We start from the raw sequence: 21,664 nt of genomic DNA, 5'->3' as shown, positions 1-21,664 counted from the left end.
TTTCTGTGCTTTTATGCCTGCCTGCCTTTGCATAATGATCTTCCCTCTGTCTGGGACACCCTCCCTTTCATGTACTCCCACTCATCTTTCCAAGGCCAGCTCACTTCTCCAAGGAGGCTCTCCTCCCACCCTCTCTAGCACTTAACATCAGACTCTTTTATGCACAAGTCTTACAGGCCCCAACACATGCAAGAATCTTTAAGTATCTGTTGCACAAACACACGCGTGCTGAGTCACCTCAGTCGTGTCCAACTCTGTGACTCGACCCTGTGGACTGTAGCCCACCAGGCTCCTCTGTCCATGGAAGATTCTCCAGGCAAGAGTACTGGAGAGGGCTGCCTGCAGAGGGTCTTCCCAACCCAGGGATCGAACCAGCGTCTCTTATGTCTCCTGCATTGGCAGACAGGTTCTTTACCACTAGCGCCACCTGGGAAGCCTGTACAAACACATAAATGAACCCTAAGATTCTGGATCACCAAAAGGGAAAAAAAGTCCCCTTCTTCCAACAAATCTAGATGGCTTTGCTTCAGCCTCCAAACTCCCACATGTGTTCAAAAATGTTGTCTTCTGCCTTTATGCTGGCTCAACACTTCAGCTGAAAATAAAATTCCTGAGTCACACTTTCTCTCCTTGCTGACGTTGTAGGTGGTGCTCTATTGAATTCCAACACTGGATTCTGCCACCGAGTCAGAGGCCAGCCTTATTTCCCCACCTTGTAAGTGATTTGTTCCCTTTCATGGAGTTGCCCAAAGGATTCTTTCAGAACTTTGGAAATCCCATTGCTTTCTTAGAATATATTTGGTATGGATCATTTTGAGTCAGTTTTCAAGGGTCTCATTAACTTTTCAATGTCTCTTTTCCCCCTAAAATATGTTCTTGAACTGTATCTTGGAATAATATTGTTTGATGCCATTATTTTGGTTTACTTCTTCTGTTATGTACATATGGCTTCTCTTTGTCATTTTATGTCATCAGTTAAACTTAAAAAAAAACCTTTTCATTTCAGGTTTCTCACTTTATAATTTCTCCTCCCTCTGTCCCTTACCGTGTTTCAGCAAAGCCTGTTCTCTTTTGTGTTACTTTCAGCTTGACTTCCATTTCTGTGACATTGTATGGGGTTGGCCAAAAAGTTCATTCATAAGATATTATGAAAAAACTCAGATGAACTTTTTGGGCGATCCAATAGTTTCCCTGAACCCTGACAGCTTATTTCCTTTTGTTACCATCTCACTCTGAAAAATGAATTCTCTACTTCCCCCTGAAGCTCTGTTCCGAGCTTCCTTGCTTTTATCTGCTTCCATTTCAGATTTCTCCTGGTTTCCTCAAAGATGGCTTTTGCCTCATTTTTCTCCTTCTTGTTGCTCTATGGCAGGAGAAGTGGGGAAGGACCAACTTTTTCAAATAAGACATTCCAACTGCATCGTGAATAACCTCACTTCTCTCCTCTACAGTGATTGGCTGCTGAGCCTACAGGATTCACGGGATCAGCCTTTGTTAACCTCTCTGGCCTCATTTTCAATGTTCTCCACTCTGTCCACAGTGAACTCTTTGGTTTCATTTCCTTGAAAGCCCAGCATCTTTCCTTCTTCAAGACTTTGAATCACCCTTCTTTGCCTTTCCTCTGCCCTATCGAGTCTCCAGTGCTCAGCACCTTTCCTCCTGGTGATCGGAGTCAGGACACTCTCTTATCTTCCCCCATGTTGCCCTAATACCGTTCAAGCAGTGACATGGGACACTTCAGTAGCCCATGAGGCTTTGTTCAGGGTGAAAGCACAATTCCCATTTGGCCTTTTGAAATTCTGACATTAGTAATGGGATCACCATTGCAGGGGTAGCCAGAGTTCCTGGGATACCTTGGGTGGGAAGGAAGGTCTTAGTGAGAAAGGGCCAGGTGCCTCCCAGGGGTTTTTAATCCAGTGAAGAGGGGCAGAAAATTCAGCAAGGTTTTTTTCCTGATATTGTTTGGGCAAAACCATAGGCATCAGCCAGTGGCAGGGTGGGGCACTGGTCCACAGAACTCTCGGAGGGACCAGGGCTAAGCTGCCTGAGACAGCTTCAGTCGTTCCTTTAATTGTGTTTTGATTGCACACGTGACATTTAAACAGCACTAAAGGCAATGTTTAAAAAGGAAGAGAAGCCCCTGGACCCCATCCATCTTACACATCTGATGTGCTGGAAAGAGGCCTGGGCTTGGAGTCCAGCACCCCAGGCTTGGCAGCCTGCCGATTCCTGGCTGTGCCACCTTGGGCAGGCTATTGGCCCTCTCTCTGCCTTAGCTGCCTAAACTGTAAAGGGGAACAACACCTTCCTCATGGGGATTATTTGAGGACAATTGGGGAAATAAGTGAGATCAGGTTTGTGGGATTCTTTAGGCATAGTGTCTGGGGTCTGGTGGATACTCAGTAAAGTTTTTTTTTTTTTCTATGAAGGCAACAGTTTTCATTTTCTTTAAATTTTCAGATAGCTTCTGCCAAGCTTTCATCAAGTCCATATGAACACTTTGCACTTGTGATCATGCTTGAAATTTAATTTTGCACTCTGCTTGTAAACTTACTGTATCCTAAGCACTTGTTTCAACGTTTTCATGATTATTTCATGGTGGATGTGCCATTGAATCAATGCGTCGTTATTTATGTAACCATTTTCCCACTTTTTTCAGTGAACATTTTTCAGTGTCTAAATAATTCCACATCGAATTCTGTATTCTGTATTATTGTTGCTTTCATTGGTATCTCATTTTTATTTCTCCTGCAGAAGGTTGACTATTCTTCCTTGTTTACTTACTCCTCTATTTCCTCACCTGAGTTGCCTGCTCATGACCTTTGTCCAGATCTCTCTTAGCTACTCTGATATTTTTTATTGCTGTGTACGAAATCTTTACATAATGAAGGCACTAACCTTTTGCCATTTTCCCCGCTCTCTGGGTTCAGTTTCATTTTAGTTGTTTTCTAATAGAAAAATTTAGTGTTTCATCTATCAGTTTTTGTGTTTTTTAAAAGATCTTGATTTTATTTTTGGCTGCACTTGGCCCTATTGCCGCTCACAGGCTTCCTCTAGTTGTGGAGACTGAGGGCTACTCTCTAGTTGTGGTGCTTGGGTTCTCTTTTGGTGGCTTCTCTTGTAGAGCACGGGCTCTGGGCGCACTGGCTGCAGAAACGGTGGCATACAGGCTCAGTAGTTGTGGCGCACAGACTTAGCTGCCCCGTGGGATGTGGGATCTTCTGGGATCAGGGATCAAACTGGCATTCCCTGCATTGCAAGGTGGATTCTTAACCACTGGATCACCAGGAAAGCCTCCTTTACACTTGTGATTTCTCTGGTTGAGTTCATCAGTTACCCAACAAACACCACACGGTAGATGAACCACATGGAAAGGTATGGGGCAAGGGAGGAAAAGCTACTCCGGTTCTTGATTTCTTTTTCAGGTCTTAGCTAAGTTGATGTTACAGGCATGAACACAATCATGATGCTGCCTTATCATGAACAGAAGGGTTGCACCAGCTCCAGCATCAGCAATGGTCTGAGTTGTTTCTCTGCAACAGGCCCTGTTCTGAGAATTTGCTTTCACTCTCATTGAAGCAGCACAACAACTCTGAGACTTAAAAACTATTATTACCCCTTTTTATAGACGAGGAAAATGATCCTCAGAATGATTACAAGACTTATCCGAGCTCCAGCAGCTAGAAAGAGCTGAAGCCAGTATTTGAAATCAGCCAGCCAGGCTGGAAAGCTTGCCTTCTTAACCACTACCCCAGGGCATCCCCAGGGTGGTGATGGTGGTGATAATGGCAGTGGTAAGGGATGGGGCTGTAAATCAAGGAAGGCCTCCAGGAGGAGGTGAGACAAAACTGAGAAATGAGAGATGAAGACACCTTCACCATCAGGTAAGGGGCTGGGGAGGAATGCTGCTAAGCTGCTGCGGAGAAGGCACTGGCAGCCCACTCCAGTACTCTAGCCTGGAGAATCCCATGGACGGGAGGAATGGGTATTCCACAAAGAAGGAGCAGCTCTGGGGCTTCCCTGGTGGCTCAGCGGAGAAGAATCTGTCTGGAGGCTGCAACTACTGAAGCCTGTGCATCCTAGAGCCCATGCTTCACAGCAAGAGAAGCCACAGCAATGAGAAACCTTTGCACTCTAACTAGAGAAAAACCTGTGCAGCAGCGAAGACATGGCACAGTCAAAATTTAAATTATTTTTTAAAAAAGAAAAGGAGTAGCTTTCCCCAAAGCATGAAGCTGTACCCCTCCCCAACCAGAGACTGTAATTTGGCCAGTAGCCTCAAAGTACAGGTGTTCTTTCATTGCCCACACTTTATTTAATCTGTGTATTCCTCACAGGCTCCATGTTAGGTGTTAGAGGTACAGAGGTGAACAAGACATTCAGGGAACTCAAACTGGGGCTTGGTAACAACCTAGAGGGAGGGGGGTGGGAGGGATGTTCGAGTGAGAGGGGACATGGGTAAACGTATGGCTGATTCATGTTGATGTTTGCTAGAAATCAATGCAATACTGCAAAGCAATTATCCTTCAATTAAAAATAAATACATTAAATTTTTTTAAAAAGCAAGACGTTCAAGATAATACCTGCTTCACGGAGCTTTTGTTCAAGGTAGGGGGAAGCAGACAAGACGGATGTACTGAATGTTTATCATTCATTACTGACTAATGGTTAAAAACAATTCCTTTCCACATATTGACTAGCCTTTATATCTTAAGTTTCTCCTTCCCAAAGCAGAAGTCATCTCCCCTTGCAGGGTATAGGCATGTGATCTACTTTCCTCCAATCACACTCATCCTCCTGAGATGTCAACCAGAAATAGGCTGTGTGGGAGCAGCTGTGTGTGGGGCACACCTTTTGCTGGCCTGGATGGTGGCCAAGGCAGGACTGGTCCCGGGGTTTGTGATGGCAACAACAGTTCCCCCATCAGCTCAGCTCTGCTGTGTGTTTCTTGGAGATGCTCCTGAGCTGGATCTAGAGCTGAGTTCTCCATCATCCAGTGAGCCTAACATCCCTAATTAAATTCCCTTTCTACTTAAATTGGCCAGAGTAGACCCCATTGTCTGCAGGCAAGAGTGCTGTGAATATGCAGAGAAACAAATAAATACACACACCAGGAAAACCAAGGGGTTTGCCCAGAGTTCCCCAGTGGTGGAGCTGAGATCTGAATCCAGGAGAGTGAGGATACAGAGGCAGCATCTCATCCCAGAAGCCGCTGGGTCAGCGCCCCTGCCTCATGGTACCAGTCCTCCAGGCTTTCTGGCCTGAGAAGACCATCTAGTCTTCCCTCTTTTGTGCAGAAGAACACGGTTTCCTTTCCTTTCAGGTGCACAGATTGCAGGTGGCTGGGAGGAAAACCTTTGCATGTGGTGCCCTGGCCCCGGGCTCTTATCTCTTGCAGCGATCTCTGCACTATCCTCCTGCCCCAAGGACTGCTAGGTGATGGGACTGTGTATTTTTGTTAATGTTATCGTAATTCGATTCTGTATCTATCCCCAGGTCGGAAATAAGGGAGGGGCTACAGCCTGACTGGACCGTCCCAGAAAGGGAAGAAGGGGAGAAACAACCCAGGGTGTATGGCCTGGAGGTTGTGGGCCATCCAAGTCCAGTATGTCTGTGTCTTTGTGAAGAAGGGGGGCTCATGCATACCGCAACTAGAGAAAGCCTGTGAGCAAAAACGAAGACCTAGCACAGCCAAAAATAATCAATCAATCAATCAATCAAAGAAGGCAGGCTCAGTGCCCCTGGAAGCCGGAGGCATGTCCTTGACCTCACTATTAAGAGGACCACTGCAGGGACTTCCCTGGCAGTCCAGCGGCTAAGATTCTGCTCTCCCAATGCAGGGGCCCCAGGTTCGAACCTCAGTCAGGGCACTAGATCCCACATGTCACAACGAAAGATCCTGTAGGCCAAAATGAAGATTGAAGATCCTGTGTGCCTCAGTGAAGACTTGGTGCAGCCAAAAACAAAAATAATAATAATTTAAATAAATGAGTAAACAAAAAAATACCAAAACAAGACTACTACTACAGAAGGGAAAATGGGGCTCCTGTCTGCAATGCAGGATCTGCTTTTGTTAAGTCAGCATCTTGTTCTGGGAGACAAGACAACTCGCCCGGAGCATAAACTGACAGCAGGGGAAGTCGATCACACACAAGTGGTCCCTTCACTGGCAGGACTTGCCTGTTAGCAGCAAAAGACAGGTGTTTTTCTGTTGGATGCATTTCTTTGCATTTTCCAAGGCTGGTGGATCAATAGCTACAAACAGCTCAAATAAATTTCTGTTTCAGCTCCTTACAACTCTCAGGTGGGAAAATGCACCATTGGATAACTCAGGTTCCCATCAGGTGCCACTGCCGTCAGCAGCTGCTGTCCCTGGCTTCTCTAGACCCACATGACAAGCCTTGTAGGGTCAAAACTACTGTGCCTATCTCAGAGATATGGAAACTGAGTCTCAGACAGGGGAGTCATTACCCAAAGTCCTAGAGCTGGCAGTCATTGGCTTCAAGGCCTCTGTGTGTGGTAAGCTGTGTTTTTACAGACCCCATGGACTGTAGCCTGCCAGGCTCCTCTGTCCATGGGGATTCTCCAGGCAAGAATATTAGAGTGGGTTGCCATGCCCTCCTCCACGGATCTTCCCAACCCAGGGATGGAACCCAGGTCTCCACATTGCAGGCGGATTCTTTACCAGGTGAGCCCCCAGGGAAGCCCATTTGTTTTCCCGAACTAGGTTATTACCATTGTCAGTTTCCCAGGCTAGCACTAACAATGATTCTCAGAGACAGCAAGTTGTCATCCCAAGGTCACAGAGCCAGTGAATGGCAAGGCAGGAATTAGAAGCCAGCTTGTGGGACTGCAGAGCCCACTACTAGGAGAGCTTGTCAGCCTGGGCTGGTCCAGCCTCCGCAGGCCTGCCCTGGAAATAATGGAGAAAGGCCGGAGGCACTAAGATTTGTGTTTCTCTGAGCAGCCCCCAGAGGGAAAGGCAAGCTCCTTCTCCATCCGTGGTACCATGGGCATCAATTCCCAGTTTTGGAAGGACCTACTCCCCAAGGCCGCAGTTTTATTTTTAGCCTTGAATTCATCAATAAACAGAGAACGGCAGAGCAGGCAACTCCTGGCTGCCTGAGTTTAGTTAGAGAGAGACAGGGAGCATTTATTAAGCATTTTCTGTGTGCTGGCCATTATGCGAAATGCTTCATGTAGATCATCTACTGAAATCTTTACAACATTCCTATGAAATGACTATATTATTATCATTATTTTATGAGTAAGGAAAATGAGACTCAAGGAGGTTAGAGAATTTGCTCAAGGCTACATGGCTGATAAGCTGCAGAGCCAGGGTCCAAATGAAGATCACACGCAGTTTTGTGGGACTCTAAGTCCTCACTCTTTCAAACCTGGCAGTCTCCAGATAAGACAGCCTGGAAGAGCATTATGGGCAGAGGGAACAACACAGGCAAAGGCAAGGACATTTGAAGTGCAAGGCCTGTTTGGGGAACAGTTAAGAGTCTGGTGGGATTTAGGTTGACAAGGAAGATGAGGCCAGGTCCTTAAGCAGCACAAGATTCTGTAAGACTGTCAATCCCAGGATGGGGAGTGGTTCTGGAATTCTGGTTTCTGGAAAGATTGTGAGTGGAAAAGTGATACTGCCATGTCTGAGCTGTAGAGCAGACGATGGATTTGAAGGAGAGACTGGGGAGAGGAAGACAAAGGAAGATTCCCACTAGTAACAGTGGTAATAGCTTCCATCTACTGAGCACCTACTATGTATGTTAGGAGTATTAAATGCATTTAGTAAGTTACCACCTAATTCATGGATCAGGGGCTTATTCAGTGGTAGCTGTTTGGAGGCTATTATTATCTCTCTTTTACAAATGAGAATACTGAGGCATTGAGAGGTCAAGTGACTGCTCAGGGCCACTTGGATTGAAATCCGAGTCTGGTTGATTCCAAAGACCTTGATGGCTACCGTGACCAGATGGGAGGGCAGGTCATAAAAACAGTTTCCAGCAAAAGAACATTTATCTGACATTCAGGAATGAAGACGATAAGGTAGGTTGCAAAGATCACAGGGAAGCAGAATTTTTATTTTGTTTTGTTCTTTAAATATGTTTATTCACGCACACTGAGGAAAGCAATTACGTCACTATGGTCTCCAAGCTTTTCTGGGGCCGAAACTGGCGGACAGACTCAGCCAGGGGAAAGGGCATTGTTTCTGCAGGGCAGTGACTGGGGAGGCAGGAAAGGGCAGGGTCCCAAGTTCAGTTTGTCCAGCAACTCCGAGGTCTCCGATAGTCAGAGGCGCAGTAGCAAGTGGCTGGGGCGAGTGAAAAAGCGGGGGTGGGATCATTCTGAGTCTCAGCCGCATCTGATAACTGACATCAAAAGTCTCCAAGGAGGTAGAAGATATACCTGCCCCCTGACACACACACACACACACACACACAATAATGGGGGTGTGTCAAATGTCAAAGGGACACGGGAGCCAATTGAAAGAGCTCCCAGTGACCAAAACTGGAACAGTTTGAGCAACAAAAGAAAATAAAGTAGCATTGGATTTCAACCCATAGCACACAATAAATACCCATGAGTTCTTACTGATTACAAATACATGATTGAATAAATGATATAAATAAATGATTAAGGAGAGAAAAACCTCCCATGCAGAATTCCAAATAATTTATGTAGACATTCTGCCCTCAAGGAGTGGAGCATAACTCCCCACTGTTTACGTGTGGGTTGCACACAGTGGCTGCCTTCTCAAGAGTACCGGGGGTGGGAGGGGGGTGGGGGAAGTGCAGAGAAGCCTTGCCAGTGGAGAAACTTGACAAATGCGACCTCAGCCAGGTGACGAAGGTCGGCAATGATAAGCAGTCACGTTGATACGATGTGTGTGTGCATCAGCAGCCTTGGGCAAGGTGCCAGTAGCTTTGCATAAACACAAGCATGTCCACCTGCAGCGGCCATGTCCCTGGTTTATCGTTGGCTGCGTCCGTCCACGACCCTGCAGGCTGAGGATCAGGAGCCTTGGAGCGTCTGACCAGCGATCGCCTCCGCTGCTAGGAGCTCAGAGGCACAGGAAATCCAGAACCTTCGGCCTCGGCCCGGAGCTTAGAGGGGCAGCCAGGTTCAGGAACATCTTAGGAGGGCTCAGTCAGAGGTCCGGCAGTGCCCAGCAACCTTGGCCAGGATTGCAGAGTTCACAGTGTCCAGGGCATGACCTTGAGTCAGAGAGGAGGTCCCAGGGGCCGGGGTCCCAGCAGCTGGCAGCCTCAGCAAAGTCCCATGGTGCCTGTCCTCAGATGAGTCCGTGCCTCGGGACACAGAGCTGACACCTTGTGTTCCAGAGTCTCTTGCCTGGGGCCCAGAGGGTTTGCTTCTGGTTTTCCAGTTCTTGAGTCAACAACTCGTCCTTCAGCAAATCGAGGAAGCTGGGAGGAGGTAGAGCGATGGTGAGCCAGAGGCCCATGCAGGCCTGGTTCAGTGGAGGGGGACGGCACAGTGACCTCTGAGCGAGCGGCCCCACTGACTTCTGCTGCTGCTGGCTGGTGGAAGCCAGCCTGGGACTGACAGTGCAGGGGGTGCCTCTGGGGAAGCTTAGTTCCCAGGGACATCTGTTCTCCTGTCACGAGTTTACCTCCCCTCTTTCCCTGGGTCCCACAGATTGAGAAGCCAGAATTGAAGAAAATGCACAAAGGTATCCATGGAAAAGAAACTTTGTCCTCTCTGTCCCTCCCCAGCAGCTGGAGAAGCCGATGGACAAAAATCAGCCCATCTCAGGGAGTCAAAACTGAGACCTTCCTGCTAGTTGAATTTGTAGTGGCCTCTGGTGTGGTGGCCAGAGGGGTATGGGACAGTCAAAGCCCAGCCTGTCGAGTAATTGACTGGAGGGAATCCTGCCAGGGGAGAGCTGCCTGGTGCCTGGGGAAGTTCCCCAGCCCTGGAACTGCTAGGAGAAGCAGAGGGAGAGGTGGGGCTGGTAGACCCTATGGTTGATGAGAGGTAGGGTTGACTTCTAGGTTTCTGCCTGGGAGGACTTGGTGGCTGGACCTCAGGACACGGAGATGGAGATGCAGGAGGAGGGGCGGGTGGGGCAGGAAGCCAGCTTGGGCCACGCCGGCTGGCTGCAGGCTGGGAGCGGAGATGGCACCTCTTGGGCCAGGAAGACAAAGCCCTTTGTGTTGGGGTTCCACATCCACTCACTCGGCTGGTGCCCAGCCAGGAAGGCCCAACCCCCAAGCCCTCAATCAGTGGCAGTTTCCCTGCCAAACATACAGCACCAAGGTCTCCCCCATCAGCATGCTGCCTCTCCCTGGTTCTCAGGAGCCCCTTTGCTTCTCCCCGGCTGGGCTCCCAGCCTTAGCTCTCCCCATTCCTCTTCCTTCCTCGGAGGCAGGAAATTTCTGCCCTTGCAGCCCACTTGGCCGAGGGTCACCTCCCAGCTTCCAAATCTAGTCTGGGCCTCAGACATTTGGGGAGAAGGAAGGGAGGGAAAGAACCACTGAGCGTTGAGTGGCTACTGGTCTAGGTGCTCCGTGACTCTCACACCACTCTGATAAGTGTGTTGTCACCCTTTCAAATGGCAGCCCTGGGATTTGAACCTATGTCTGTCCAGCTCTAAAGTGAGTGCTCTTTGCACAAAAGGAGAGAGCTGTAATACCCACATGCTCTCAACACTGAGCTAGCTCTTGCTCCTGTGTCTCCATCATCCCCTCTTCCCTGGCTCCTTCTCATTTGGCCATAAACTCAATGCTCCTTTTCCTGGAAGTCCTCTCCCCTTGACCTTGCAGTCCTCCCCTTCCTTTTGCTAGCAAACCTCCTGCTTCATTCCCTTCTGTCATTCCCATGCTAGAGTCCAATGCCCCTGGGCTCCATGTTAGGCTCTTTCTTGTTCTTTTTCATTACAGCTTTTTACAGGAAATTGAATATATTTCCCTGTGCTATACAGCAGTGCCTTGTTGTCTCTTTATGTATAGTAGTTTGTATCTGCTAATCCCAAACTACTAATTTATCCCCCACCACCCTCTTCCCCTTTGATAACCAAAAGTTTGTTTTCTTTCTGTGAGAGTCTGTTTCATAAATAAGTTCATTCGTGTCATACTTCAGATTCCACATGTGTAACACAATGGGCCCTTCCTTATTTAATCTTTATATTTCCACGTTTGGACTTCCCTGGTGGTCCAGGGGTTAAGACTCTGTGATCCCAATGCAGGGGGCATGGGTTCAATCACTAGTTGGGACTAAGATCCTGCATGTAGGTTGGTCAAAAAAAGAAAGAAAGAAAAAAAATATATATATATATATTTCCAGGCCCTTCTGTAGCAAATGACACTCTCCACAAACTACTCCTTGAAAAAACAAAAGACTTGTTTTTCCTTAAAAATGGAAAAGAAATATATGTCCCAAACACATATTTATTGCAGGAAAGAAAGAAGAAGAAGGAGTGAGAGAAAGTGAGTGAGAGGCAGAGTACTAAGAATTAGAAAGTGGTCAAAAATGCAAGAACCTATCTATGAAACAGAAACAGATTCATAGACATAGAGAGCAGACTTGTGGTTGCCAAGAGGAGAGTGGAGGAGGGATGCATTGGGAGCTTGGATTAGCAGAAGCAAGCTATTATATATAGAATGAATAAAAAGCAAGATTCTACTGTATAGCACAGGGAACTATACTCAATGTCCTTTGATAAACTATAATGGAAAAGAATATTAAAAAAGAATGTATTATATATATATCTATGTATAACTGAGTCACTTTGCTGTACAGCAGAAATAAACACAACTATACTTCAACTATACTTCAATAAAATAAATTAAAATAAAATTAAAAAGAAAGTGGTCATTAAGAAGTGAAAAAATAGCACCTATTAGGATGCAGAGTCATTAGGGGGTTTCTCCTAATGACTGGTGGGAGTGTAAGTTGGCACAAACACTTGGGAGCACAGATGGGCTTTAGTAATGAACATCAACATTCACCTGTTCTGAAGATTCTGACTTAAAGCCCGCTGCCAGATGCAAATGTACCATTAAAATGCACAGTGTGGCATGACCACCTCACCTTTACTTCTGATCATCAGGCGTTAGATTTTGATACAGGAACGGGCAACCTAGATCCCTAACATGGATAACAGCCAGGACACAGAAGCAACTTAGGTGTCCGTCGACAGAGGAATGGATAAAGAAGTTGTGGTACACACATACAATGGAATATCACCCTGCAGACAGCCAGTGGGAATCTGTCCTGTGATACAGAGAGCTCAACCTGGTGCTATGTGACAACCTGGAGAGGAGGGAGGGAGGGGGGCTTAGGGAGAGGTTCAAGAGGGAGGGGACATGTGTATACCTATGGCTGATTCATGTTGATGTAATGACAGAAACTAACATAACATTTTAAAGCAATTATCCTCCAATTAAAAATAAATAATTTATTTTTAAAAAAAGAAAAAAAAAAGACTGAAGTTTCAGGTTAAGAAGGAATTAAAAGGAGACTTCCCTGGTGGTCCAGTGGCTAAGACTCCATGCTCCCAGTGTAGAGGGTCTGGGTTTAATCCTTGGTCAGGGAACAAGATCTCACACACTGCAAACAAAAGATCCTACGTGCCGAAACTAAGACCTGGTGCAGCCAAATAAACAAATATTTTTTTAAAAGTCATAAAAAGAGAAGGAATTAAAAGAACAATAGTAAACCAAAGGAAGCAGAAGAAATTACATAATGAGAGAAAGAGCAGAAGGTAATGAAATAGAAAATATAATGGCAAAAACAAAAGCCCAGAGAAAATAAACAAAAATCTAATTCTTAAACAAGACAAAACATAGAAAGACTGATCAGGAGAGAGAGAGAGAAAGAGAAAAAGCACAAATAAACAGTATTAGGAATGAAAAGTGGATTATAACTTTGATACAACAGAGATTTTTTTTTTGACTCATGGGAATACTATGAACAACTTTGTGCCATACTATGAACAACTTTGAAAACCTACACTGCTATCAAAAAGTCTACAAACAATAAATGCTGGAGAGGGTGCAGAGAAAAAGGAACCCTCTTACACTGTTGGTGGGAATGCAAACTAGTACAGCCACTATGCAGAACAGTGTGGAGATTCCTTAAAAAACTGGAAATAGAACTGCCATACGACCCAGCAATCCCACTACTGGTTATACACACTGAGGAAACCAGAACTGAAAGAGACACGTGTACCCCAATGCTCATCACAGCACTGTTTACAATAGCTAGGACATGGAAGCAACCTAGATGTTCATTGGCAGACAAATGGATAAGAAAGCTGTGGTACATACACACAAAGGAATATTACTCAGCCATTAAAAAGAATTCATTTGAACCAGTTCTAATGAGGCGGATGAAACTGGAGCCTATTATACAGAGTGAAGTGAGTCAGAAAGAAAAACACCAATACAGTATATTAATGCATATATATGGAATTTAGAAATATGGGAATGGTGACCCTATATGTGAGACAGCAAAAGAGACACAGATGTAAAGAACAGTCTTTTGGACTCTGTGGGAGAAGGCAAGGGTGGGATGATTTGAGAGGGTAGTGTTGAAACGTGTATATTATCATATGTGAAGCGAATCGCTGGTCCAGGTTTGATGCATGAGACAGGGTGCTCAGGGATGGTGCACTGGGATGGCCCAGAGGGATGGGATGGGAGGGAAGTGGGAGGGGGTTCTGGATGGGGAGCATATGTAAAAATAAATAAATAAATTTGAAAACCGAGATAAGATAGACATAAAACATAAACTACTAAAATTGGTTCAAAAAGAAAAAGAACTGAATAGACCAAGAGTCATTTAATAAATCAAGTTAGTAGTAAAATGTCTCATGGGCCAGTGGCACCATATAATTTTCCAGTGACTTTCACCAAATGTTATAAGGAGTAGAAAATCTGCACACAGTGTTACAGATGCTATAAAAAAATTACCTGATTCATATTATAAGACTAGTACAAACTGGACACTAAAACTAGAGAAGGCAGAATAAGGAAATAAATCTTTAACCTATCTTTCTTATAAACATAGATGCAAAAACCCTACTAAACTGTATTAAATCAAATGCGGTGGTGTTTATTTTTTTTTAAAAATCATACTTGGCTAAGGACTGTATTAGTAATGCAAAGATGGTTCAACATTAGAAAATGCTATCAATGCGTTTTATTGCATTGTTTTAGGTAGAAAGGTATCAAAAGATGTGGAGCAAACATACAATAAAATTTGCCTCATTAGTGAAAAAAGTATTTATTAATAGTAACAGAAGGGAATTTCCTTAATGTAATATATATTATCTACCAAAAGTCTTCCCTGGTGGCTCAGAAGGTAAAGCATCTGCTTGCAATGCGGGAGACCTGGGTTCGATCCCTGGGTCCGGAAGATCCCCTGGAGAAGGAAATGGCAACCCACTCCAGTACTCTTGCCTGGAAAATCACATGGACAGAGAAGCCTGGTAGCCTACAGTCCATGGGGTCTCAAAGAGTCAGACATGACTGAACGACTTCACTTCACTTCACTTCACCAAAAGTCTACAGCAAATATTGTGAAACTTTAGAAATTTACCATTTAAGTAAAAAAAAAAAAAAAAAATTCCCATGCGTCTATTCAAAATGGCACTACAAGTGCTACGTAATGCAAGAAGATTAGAAAAAGAAATATGACATATAATGAAAATGCAGTCTAAATAAAAGATATCAAATAAAAACGAACTATAACTCTAATGCAATACAAGATGAAATTGTTATTATTTTCAGACCTAATGATCATACAGTTACATATAATTACAAGAAACCAATAGAAAAATTATTACAATTAATGAGAGAGTTCAGCAAAATTTCTGGATACACAGTCCACAAAATATAACTGTCTTCTTTTTCATTGGTAATAAACAAGTGGAAAAGTAAGAAGAAAAAAGAGTAACAAAGATTACAGAGCACAAAATAACTTAATAAAAATGCACAATGTTTTGGTGGAGAAAAATCACAAAATTGAATTGAAAATATGGAGAGAAATAAATCAAATTTATAGGTTAGAAGATTCAGTATTATACATATTCAGTTATACCCCCAATCTGTACATTGAATGAAATTTTAGTATAAATCCAAACAGAATTCTTCAGGGAACTTGAAAAAATGGTTCTACCATTCATATGAAAGAATAAAGGTATGCAGACAGCTAAGACAATTATGAAAAATAGGAACCAAGTTGGGGATAGGACTTGTCCCCGAGGTATCGAGATGTTATCACAAGACCATAGTATTAAAATAATGGCATATTAGTTAGGAATAGACAACTTGATCACTAGAACAGAACAAAGAATCCAGAAATAAACCCAGGCATTACTGGGAACAAGGTAGACATCAGAGATGTCATGAATCAGTAGAGGAATCAGCAAACAATTCAGTAAAGGGCATTGGGCCAAAACCTGGCAAAACTTTACCTTGATCATTTTGTATGACAAGACATTTAGAATATCAGGAGACAGTGAGACCTGCTGGGTTTTTAAACCAATTTACTAAAAGTAAATTAAAAGAGGTAAACATAGGATTAATATAGGTTAAGGATTTAGACCACATACCCAGCCCTCAGTTTCCCTCATTAACATATTTTTGCTTTTTAAATTCAACATCATGTCTTTGAGATACTGGAGAGGCTAAAAAGTTCATTCGGGTTTTTCACGTATGGAAGCCTTGGCTTGAAGTAGCACTATTTGTTATCAGTCACCATTGCCCTTTTATCCTCTATGCCATGTGATACCTCTGCTTCTCCTTTCCTTGTCCAACTGTGGGAGACTTTCATTATCTAAATGGGCCAGAAAAATAGTCTACTTGGTCTTAATGGCCCTGGTCCATGTCTCTGCCATCATGACCAGGATATTCCACGGGGTGAAGTCATCTTCAAAAATTTTTCTTTAGAGCAGTAATTGTGGTCATTGGTAACATCCAATCTCACCTCTTAACCTCATTTGTGACCTTGACAGCCATATAATTAGAGTTTTCAATATAGATCACACTACAGCTTCCTTTTTTTCCCCTTAGATTTTATTTTCTAGAAGAGTTTTAGATTTGGAGGGGAAAAAATGAAGATTGGTACAGAGAGTTTCCATATACCCAGCACTCAATTTCCTTCATTAACATTTTCTTGCTTTCTAAATTCAACATCATGTCTTTAACATCCAACATCTTTATTGGATTGGCTAAAAACTTTGTTCGGGTTTTTTCATAACATCGTATGGAAATCTGTATGAACTTTTTGGTCAACCCAATATTTAAATGTATTAATTCTAACTGAATGTAGTAATCCCATTGACTGGAAGCTTCTTGTGGTCTCACATGGCACAAGTTTCATGCTGGGGAATTTCATCTACCTCTCAGTCAAATCTCTAGTTCTACAGTGAAAGTATTTACATAGTCATAATATTATAAATGGGGCTTCTCTGGTGGCTCAGTGGTAAAGAATCCACCTGCCAATGCAGGAGACACGGGTTCTATCCCTGGGTGGGGAAGAACCCCTGGAGGAGGGAATGGTAACCCACTCCAGTGTTCTTGCCTGAAGAATCCCATGGACAGAGGAGCCTGGCAGGCTACAGTCAATGGTTTTGCAAAGAGTTGGACATGACTGAGCAACTAACACACGACAACTAGAGAAGGCCTGTGCAATCAAGACTCAGAGCAGCCAGGAATAAATTAATTATTTTAAAAAGTCAGCAACATTTCTTTTTAAAAAGATATATACATTCATTTGGCTGCACTGAGTCTTAGTTGTGGCACGCACCATCTTTAGCTGCAGCCTGTGAACTCTTAGTTATCGCATGTGGGATCTAGTTCCCTGACTAGGGATCAGACCCAGGCCCCCTGCATTGGGAGTGTGGAATCTTAGCCACTGGACCACCAGGGAAGTTCCAGATGGAAAATATATATATTTTTAATTTCAAGGAAGACTCCAAAAGCAAAATTTGGATTTCCTAAGCACATGCAAGATATTCATACAGCATTTACAGTGTACAAGGAATTATAAGCAGTCTAGAGATGACAAAGTATTTGGGAGGATGTACATAGGTTACATACAATGGCTATGCCATTTGGTATAAGGGACTTGAGCATTCCAGAATTCTGGTGTGCCTGAGAATTGGAGAACTGAATTCCCCAAGCAAAGGGACGACTGTAAGAGCAACTAGTCGAAAAACAAAAAATATATATAAATATAAAAGACAAAAACTGGGAGGAGCAAAGAGGAAGGATTGGTAATGAAACCACATAGCAGTCAATAAATAGCCTGGCGAGCTGCAGTCCACGGGGTGGCAAAGAGAGGAACACAACAGAGCGACTGAACAACAAAGACATTAATAAACCAAGGAATAGAAGTATGAGTATATTATTCATAGTCACATGAATAAAAAAAGATAGAAAGTTGTTCTCAAGAGCTGGGCAAGTGAGAGGACACTTTTAGGTTTTAATTTCTAACCTTTCTGTTGGGGTTGGGTGTTGCGTGTTCATCTACATGAATTATATCTGAGACAACAATAATTAAAATAAACAATCGAGGAAAAAAAATCTAGATCTGATTCTGAGATTCCTCTAGAGGTTCAGGTACTTTCAGTAACGCCCCATTGCCGTAGGATCAAGATGAAACTCTCACGCAGGCATTCAAGGCCCTTCCTCGTTAGGCACTTCCTCCCAGAAGCCCTTGGGTGGAAGAGGGCGCCCTCTGCCGGAGCAGCGACGCCAGCACGCCCGAGGTCCCGCCCTTTGCGTATCAACAGACTCCGCCCCCATCCCTCGGGGGCTCTCCGCATCATGTGATCTCAGCCCCTTTACACCTGGGTGTCGAACCCCGAGAAGGGGAGCCCAGAGACCCCAGACCCCAGGTGAGAGCGAGTGGGTCGGTGGGTTCTGGGTTCCCTGAGCGGTGGGAGACTGGGCAGGCTGGGAACTTAATTGGGAATGTCTGTCAGGCGCGGCCCGATGTGAGGGTGATGGACAATTAACCTGAGTGATTTAGAGCTGGGCTTTTTTTTCGGGGACCGAATCCCGGGTCTTCCACTTTTTATCTGCGCGTGGCCTTGGGCGAGCCACTGGATATCAGTTTCCTCGCCTGTGGCTGCCAGCATGAAATGAAATAATGCACAGAAGTACATAATTCATAAATGATAACTTGTTTTTAAAGCTCATACAAGCAAATGTGTGAACTCTCAGAAGAGGGGAAGACCTCATAAAAGGTGGCTGTAGCTCAACCCTGTTTGGAGACATGCCTCCCCTCCCTCACGTGGGGCACTGTGTCCCGCTGGGGTGCTTATGTCAGTGGTTCTTGGGTGCCCTGGAGGTGCCACCTATAAGGGAGGCTGTCTCCGAGGTTCCCATTGGCTTGGTGTCCTGAGTGGGCCGGCAGGTCAGACCCCCCTCTTATCTCCTCACAGGGCCTGCCTTCTGCACTGGGCCCCTGGAGGCGAACAGACATGTCTTAGGAGTCGGCTCCAGCGGGCCCCAGCACAGAGGACCCCGTTCTCAGTCCTCTCAACAGCCTTGGACTTTTCCGGGAGGACATGGAAGAAACCAGCTCCATGTCAGGCCTGGCACCAGACCCATCAGGAGAGAGCTCGGGGGACCCCGTTTGTGCTGGCAGTGGGAAGAGGGTCCTCAGGGAAGAGTCTTGTCAAGGTGCCAGCTCCCAGGCAGTGGGTGCTCCTGGGGGTAGCCCAGAGGCCACGGCCCATCCGGTGGTCCTGGGGCTGCAAGCTGTGGGACAGAGCCGGGATTTGGTGCCCAGCCCTAGGCTCCGCTGTCACCTACCCACAGAGCCTGCCCAGGGGAGGGCTCAGGCCTTCAAGAGGGTCCAGATTATTCTGCACGACATCTTGGCTGGACGTTGTCCCAGGAATCTTTGTAGTGGGTGTGTGGGGGCAAGAAAGAAAAGCAGGAAGTCTGAGACCCCCTCAGAGGGTCAGGAAGGTAGCTTCTTACGGCTTGGTCAGAACCCTAGTGGCGACAAGCCCCAGGCTGTGGGAGACCCCCTGCGAGGTGCTGACGTGGTGTCTTTGGGAGGCCCATGCAGTCCTCTCTCTTGCAAGGACACTGGGCCTGGGGCTGGACACCCAGGTGGAGGTTGGGTGGACTGTGACTCAGGGATTGAGAAGTTTGAATATTTGCCCACTGTAAGGGGTGGGACCCCGCCAGGCAGCCCCTGGGACCCTGTGAGCTCCCCTGTGCCCACTGGAGGACTGTCACTTCAGCTAGCTGCCCGGGATCCTCTCCAGAGCCCTGAGCTGTGCCCGGGAGGGTCTGAAAAGGCTTCCACAGCACAGCAAGAAGCTGAGCACACCGTGAGGCCTGGCGATGGTGATGGCCATGGTGCTTCACACAACCGGGAGGAGCTGGAGGTCGTGGCTCAACCAGTGTCTGGGGGGAGGCCAGGGCAGGGACTTGGTGACACCCCCTCCAGCTTCCTGGAGCCTGTAGCCAGCAAGGCTAGCTCAGGCCCATCCACGAGGCAGAGAGATTCCAAGTGTGCTAAACAGTTGAAAATGGACCCAGTGCCTGGCGCCCAGGATCAGGGCACTAACAGATGGCCAGACAGCTCCAACCAGGACCGAACAGAAGAATCCAGCCCAGGAAGCGGCCCCAGACTGGTAAGTTGACTCTGAGAGGTTGGGATGGGAAGGGCATCATTATCTTTTGGTGTCAGTGAGTCGTGTGTTCAAATCCTATCTCTGCCTACTTCCTAGTTGAGTGGCCCTGGAATGTTTTTTAACCTGTTTCCTCATGTGTAAAAAGGGAATACTAGTTCCACTTTAATGGGGTTGTTTTGAGGAATAAATGAGATGATGGTGTGAAATAACGTACTTAGCACAGCATAAGGCACAAGGTAAATCTATTTATGTTAAATGTGCTTTTCCTTGAGTGTTACAATAGTCCTGTGAGATAGGCATTAGCCCTATATTCCCAGGGCAAGCTGAGGCTCAGAGAAGTTAAACTCCTCCATGCTCACACAGCAAGGGAGTCAGTGCCTAGCCATGTTCCCTATATTCACTGCTTCCCTTTCCATTGTTCTTTTATTGATGATAATAATTGTCATTTTATTAATATTAATAATCATGGTCAATATGTTTATATGCCAAGGGCAGAAGATGGCATTGCTGTTTGATGTATATTTCTGACATAGTTGAATTTTTTTAAAATTGAAGCATCATGTTAGGTTCAGATGTACAGCATAGCGATTCAATTATATTTATGTAAGAGTCGGACACGACTGAGCGACTGAACTGAACTGAATATCTATGTATATATACCAACCTAGATAGCATATTTAAAAGCAGAGACATTACTTTGCCAACAAAGGTCCGTCTAGTCAAGGCTATGGTTTTTCCTGTGGTCATGTATGGATGTGAGAGTTGGACTGTGAAGAAGGCTGAGCACTGAAGAATTGATGCTTTTGAACTGTGGTGTTGGAGAAGACTCTTGAGAGTCCCTTGGACTGCAAGGAGATCCAACTAGTCCATTCTGAAGGAGATCAGCCCTGGGATTTCTTTGGAAGGAATGATGCTAAAGCTGAAACTCCAGTACTTTGGCCACCTCATGCGAAGAGTTGACTCATTGGAAAAGACTCTGATGCTGGGAGGGATTGGGGGCAGGAGGAGAAGGGGACGACAGAGGATGAGATGGCTGGATGGCATCATGGACTCGATGGACGTGAGTTTGAGTGAACTCCGGGAGATGGTGATGGACAGGGAGGCCTGGCGTGCTGCGGTTCATGGGGTCTCAAAGAGTCGGACACGACTGAGCGACTGAACTGAACTGAATGTTCTTTTCAGATTCTTTTCCCTTATAGGTTATTACAAAATATTGAGTATAGTTTCCTGTTTTATGTAGTAGCTCCTGTTGGTTACCTATATAATTTATCATACTCACATAGTTGAATTTTTATCTCCTTGATAGAATATGTGTTGTGCACTGAGTGCTTTTGGTTTAGTCTTCCCATGAAGCCCAGAGATGTGAGGTTACGGGCCCAAGGTCTCACAGCTGGTAAATGGCGGAGCCGGCATGCAGACCCAGGCAGTCTGTCCGGAAAGCTTACTGCATTGCCTGCTTCCCTGCATTCCCCAGCACCAGTGCAGCAGTTAAGGCCCCTGGCATGCTTACTACATGCTGGGCACTATTCCCAAGCACTCATCTTCAGTCTTCCTAACACCCTTATAGAGAAGATGCTGTTGATATAGACCCATTTTAATGATGCAGACACTGAAGCTCGGACGGGTAAAGTGAGTATGTCAAGGTCAAACAAGCAAATTAGTTGAACTAGGATAGGAACCAGTCAGCTGCCTGTGGTGATTTATCACTATTTGGACTATAATTACATTAGAGATGCTATTACATTATCTGTGCAAATATCACTCAAAACATTAATTTTTAATAAAAAATGAATACATGTTCATCGTAGAAAATAAAAAAGCAATAAAAATCCCCATAATGCCAAGAACATTCAGAGCTATCTCCTGTTGACATTTTGGTGTATATATCCTTTCTTCCATCTTCTTCATATACATATATATCTTTTCTTTGCCTAGAAATGGGACCATGCAGATCAAAATTTATAACTTGATTTTTTAGGTATTAAAAATTGTTTTTACAGTGAATTTGTTGACATAGAATGAGGAAATCCCTTT

At 45.1% G+C, this 21,664-nt stretch overlaps 1 protein-coding gene across 1 annotated transcript in view; it reads left to right on the top strand.

Moving 5' to 3' along the window:
• The first annotated feature begins 3,855 nt into the window (after window positions 1–3,855).
• Window positions 3,856–21,664, top strand: part of SPOCD1 (SPOC domain containing 1) — a 49,071-nt gene continuing 31,262 nt past the window's right edge. Inside the window, 3 exon segments of the mRNA XM_040228994.1 lie at window positions 3,856–3,884; window positions 17,686–17,872; window positions 18,470–19,630. Of these exon segments, the coding sequence (XP_040084928.1) occupies window positions 3,856–3,884; window positions 17,686–17,872; window positions 18,470–19,630 (1,377 nt within the window).

The sequence above is a fragment of the Oryx dammah genome, unplaced genomic scaffold (assembly GCF_014754425.2).
Source record: "Oryx dammah isolate SB20612 unplaced genomic scaffold, SCBI_Odam_1.1 HiC_scaffold_27, whole genome shotgun sequence".
NCBI lineage: Eukaryota > Metazoa > Chordata > Mammalia > Artiodactyla > Bovidae > Oryx > Oryx dammah.
The sequence above is the reverse complement of the archived record's forward strand: the minus strand, read 5'-3'. Positions and strand labels throughout refer to the sequence as shown.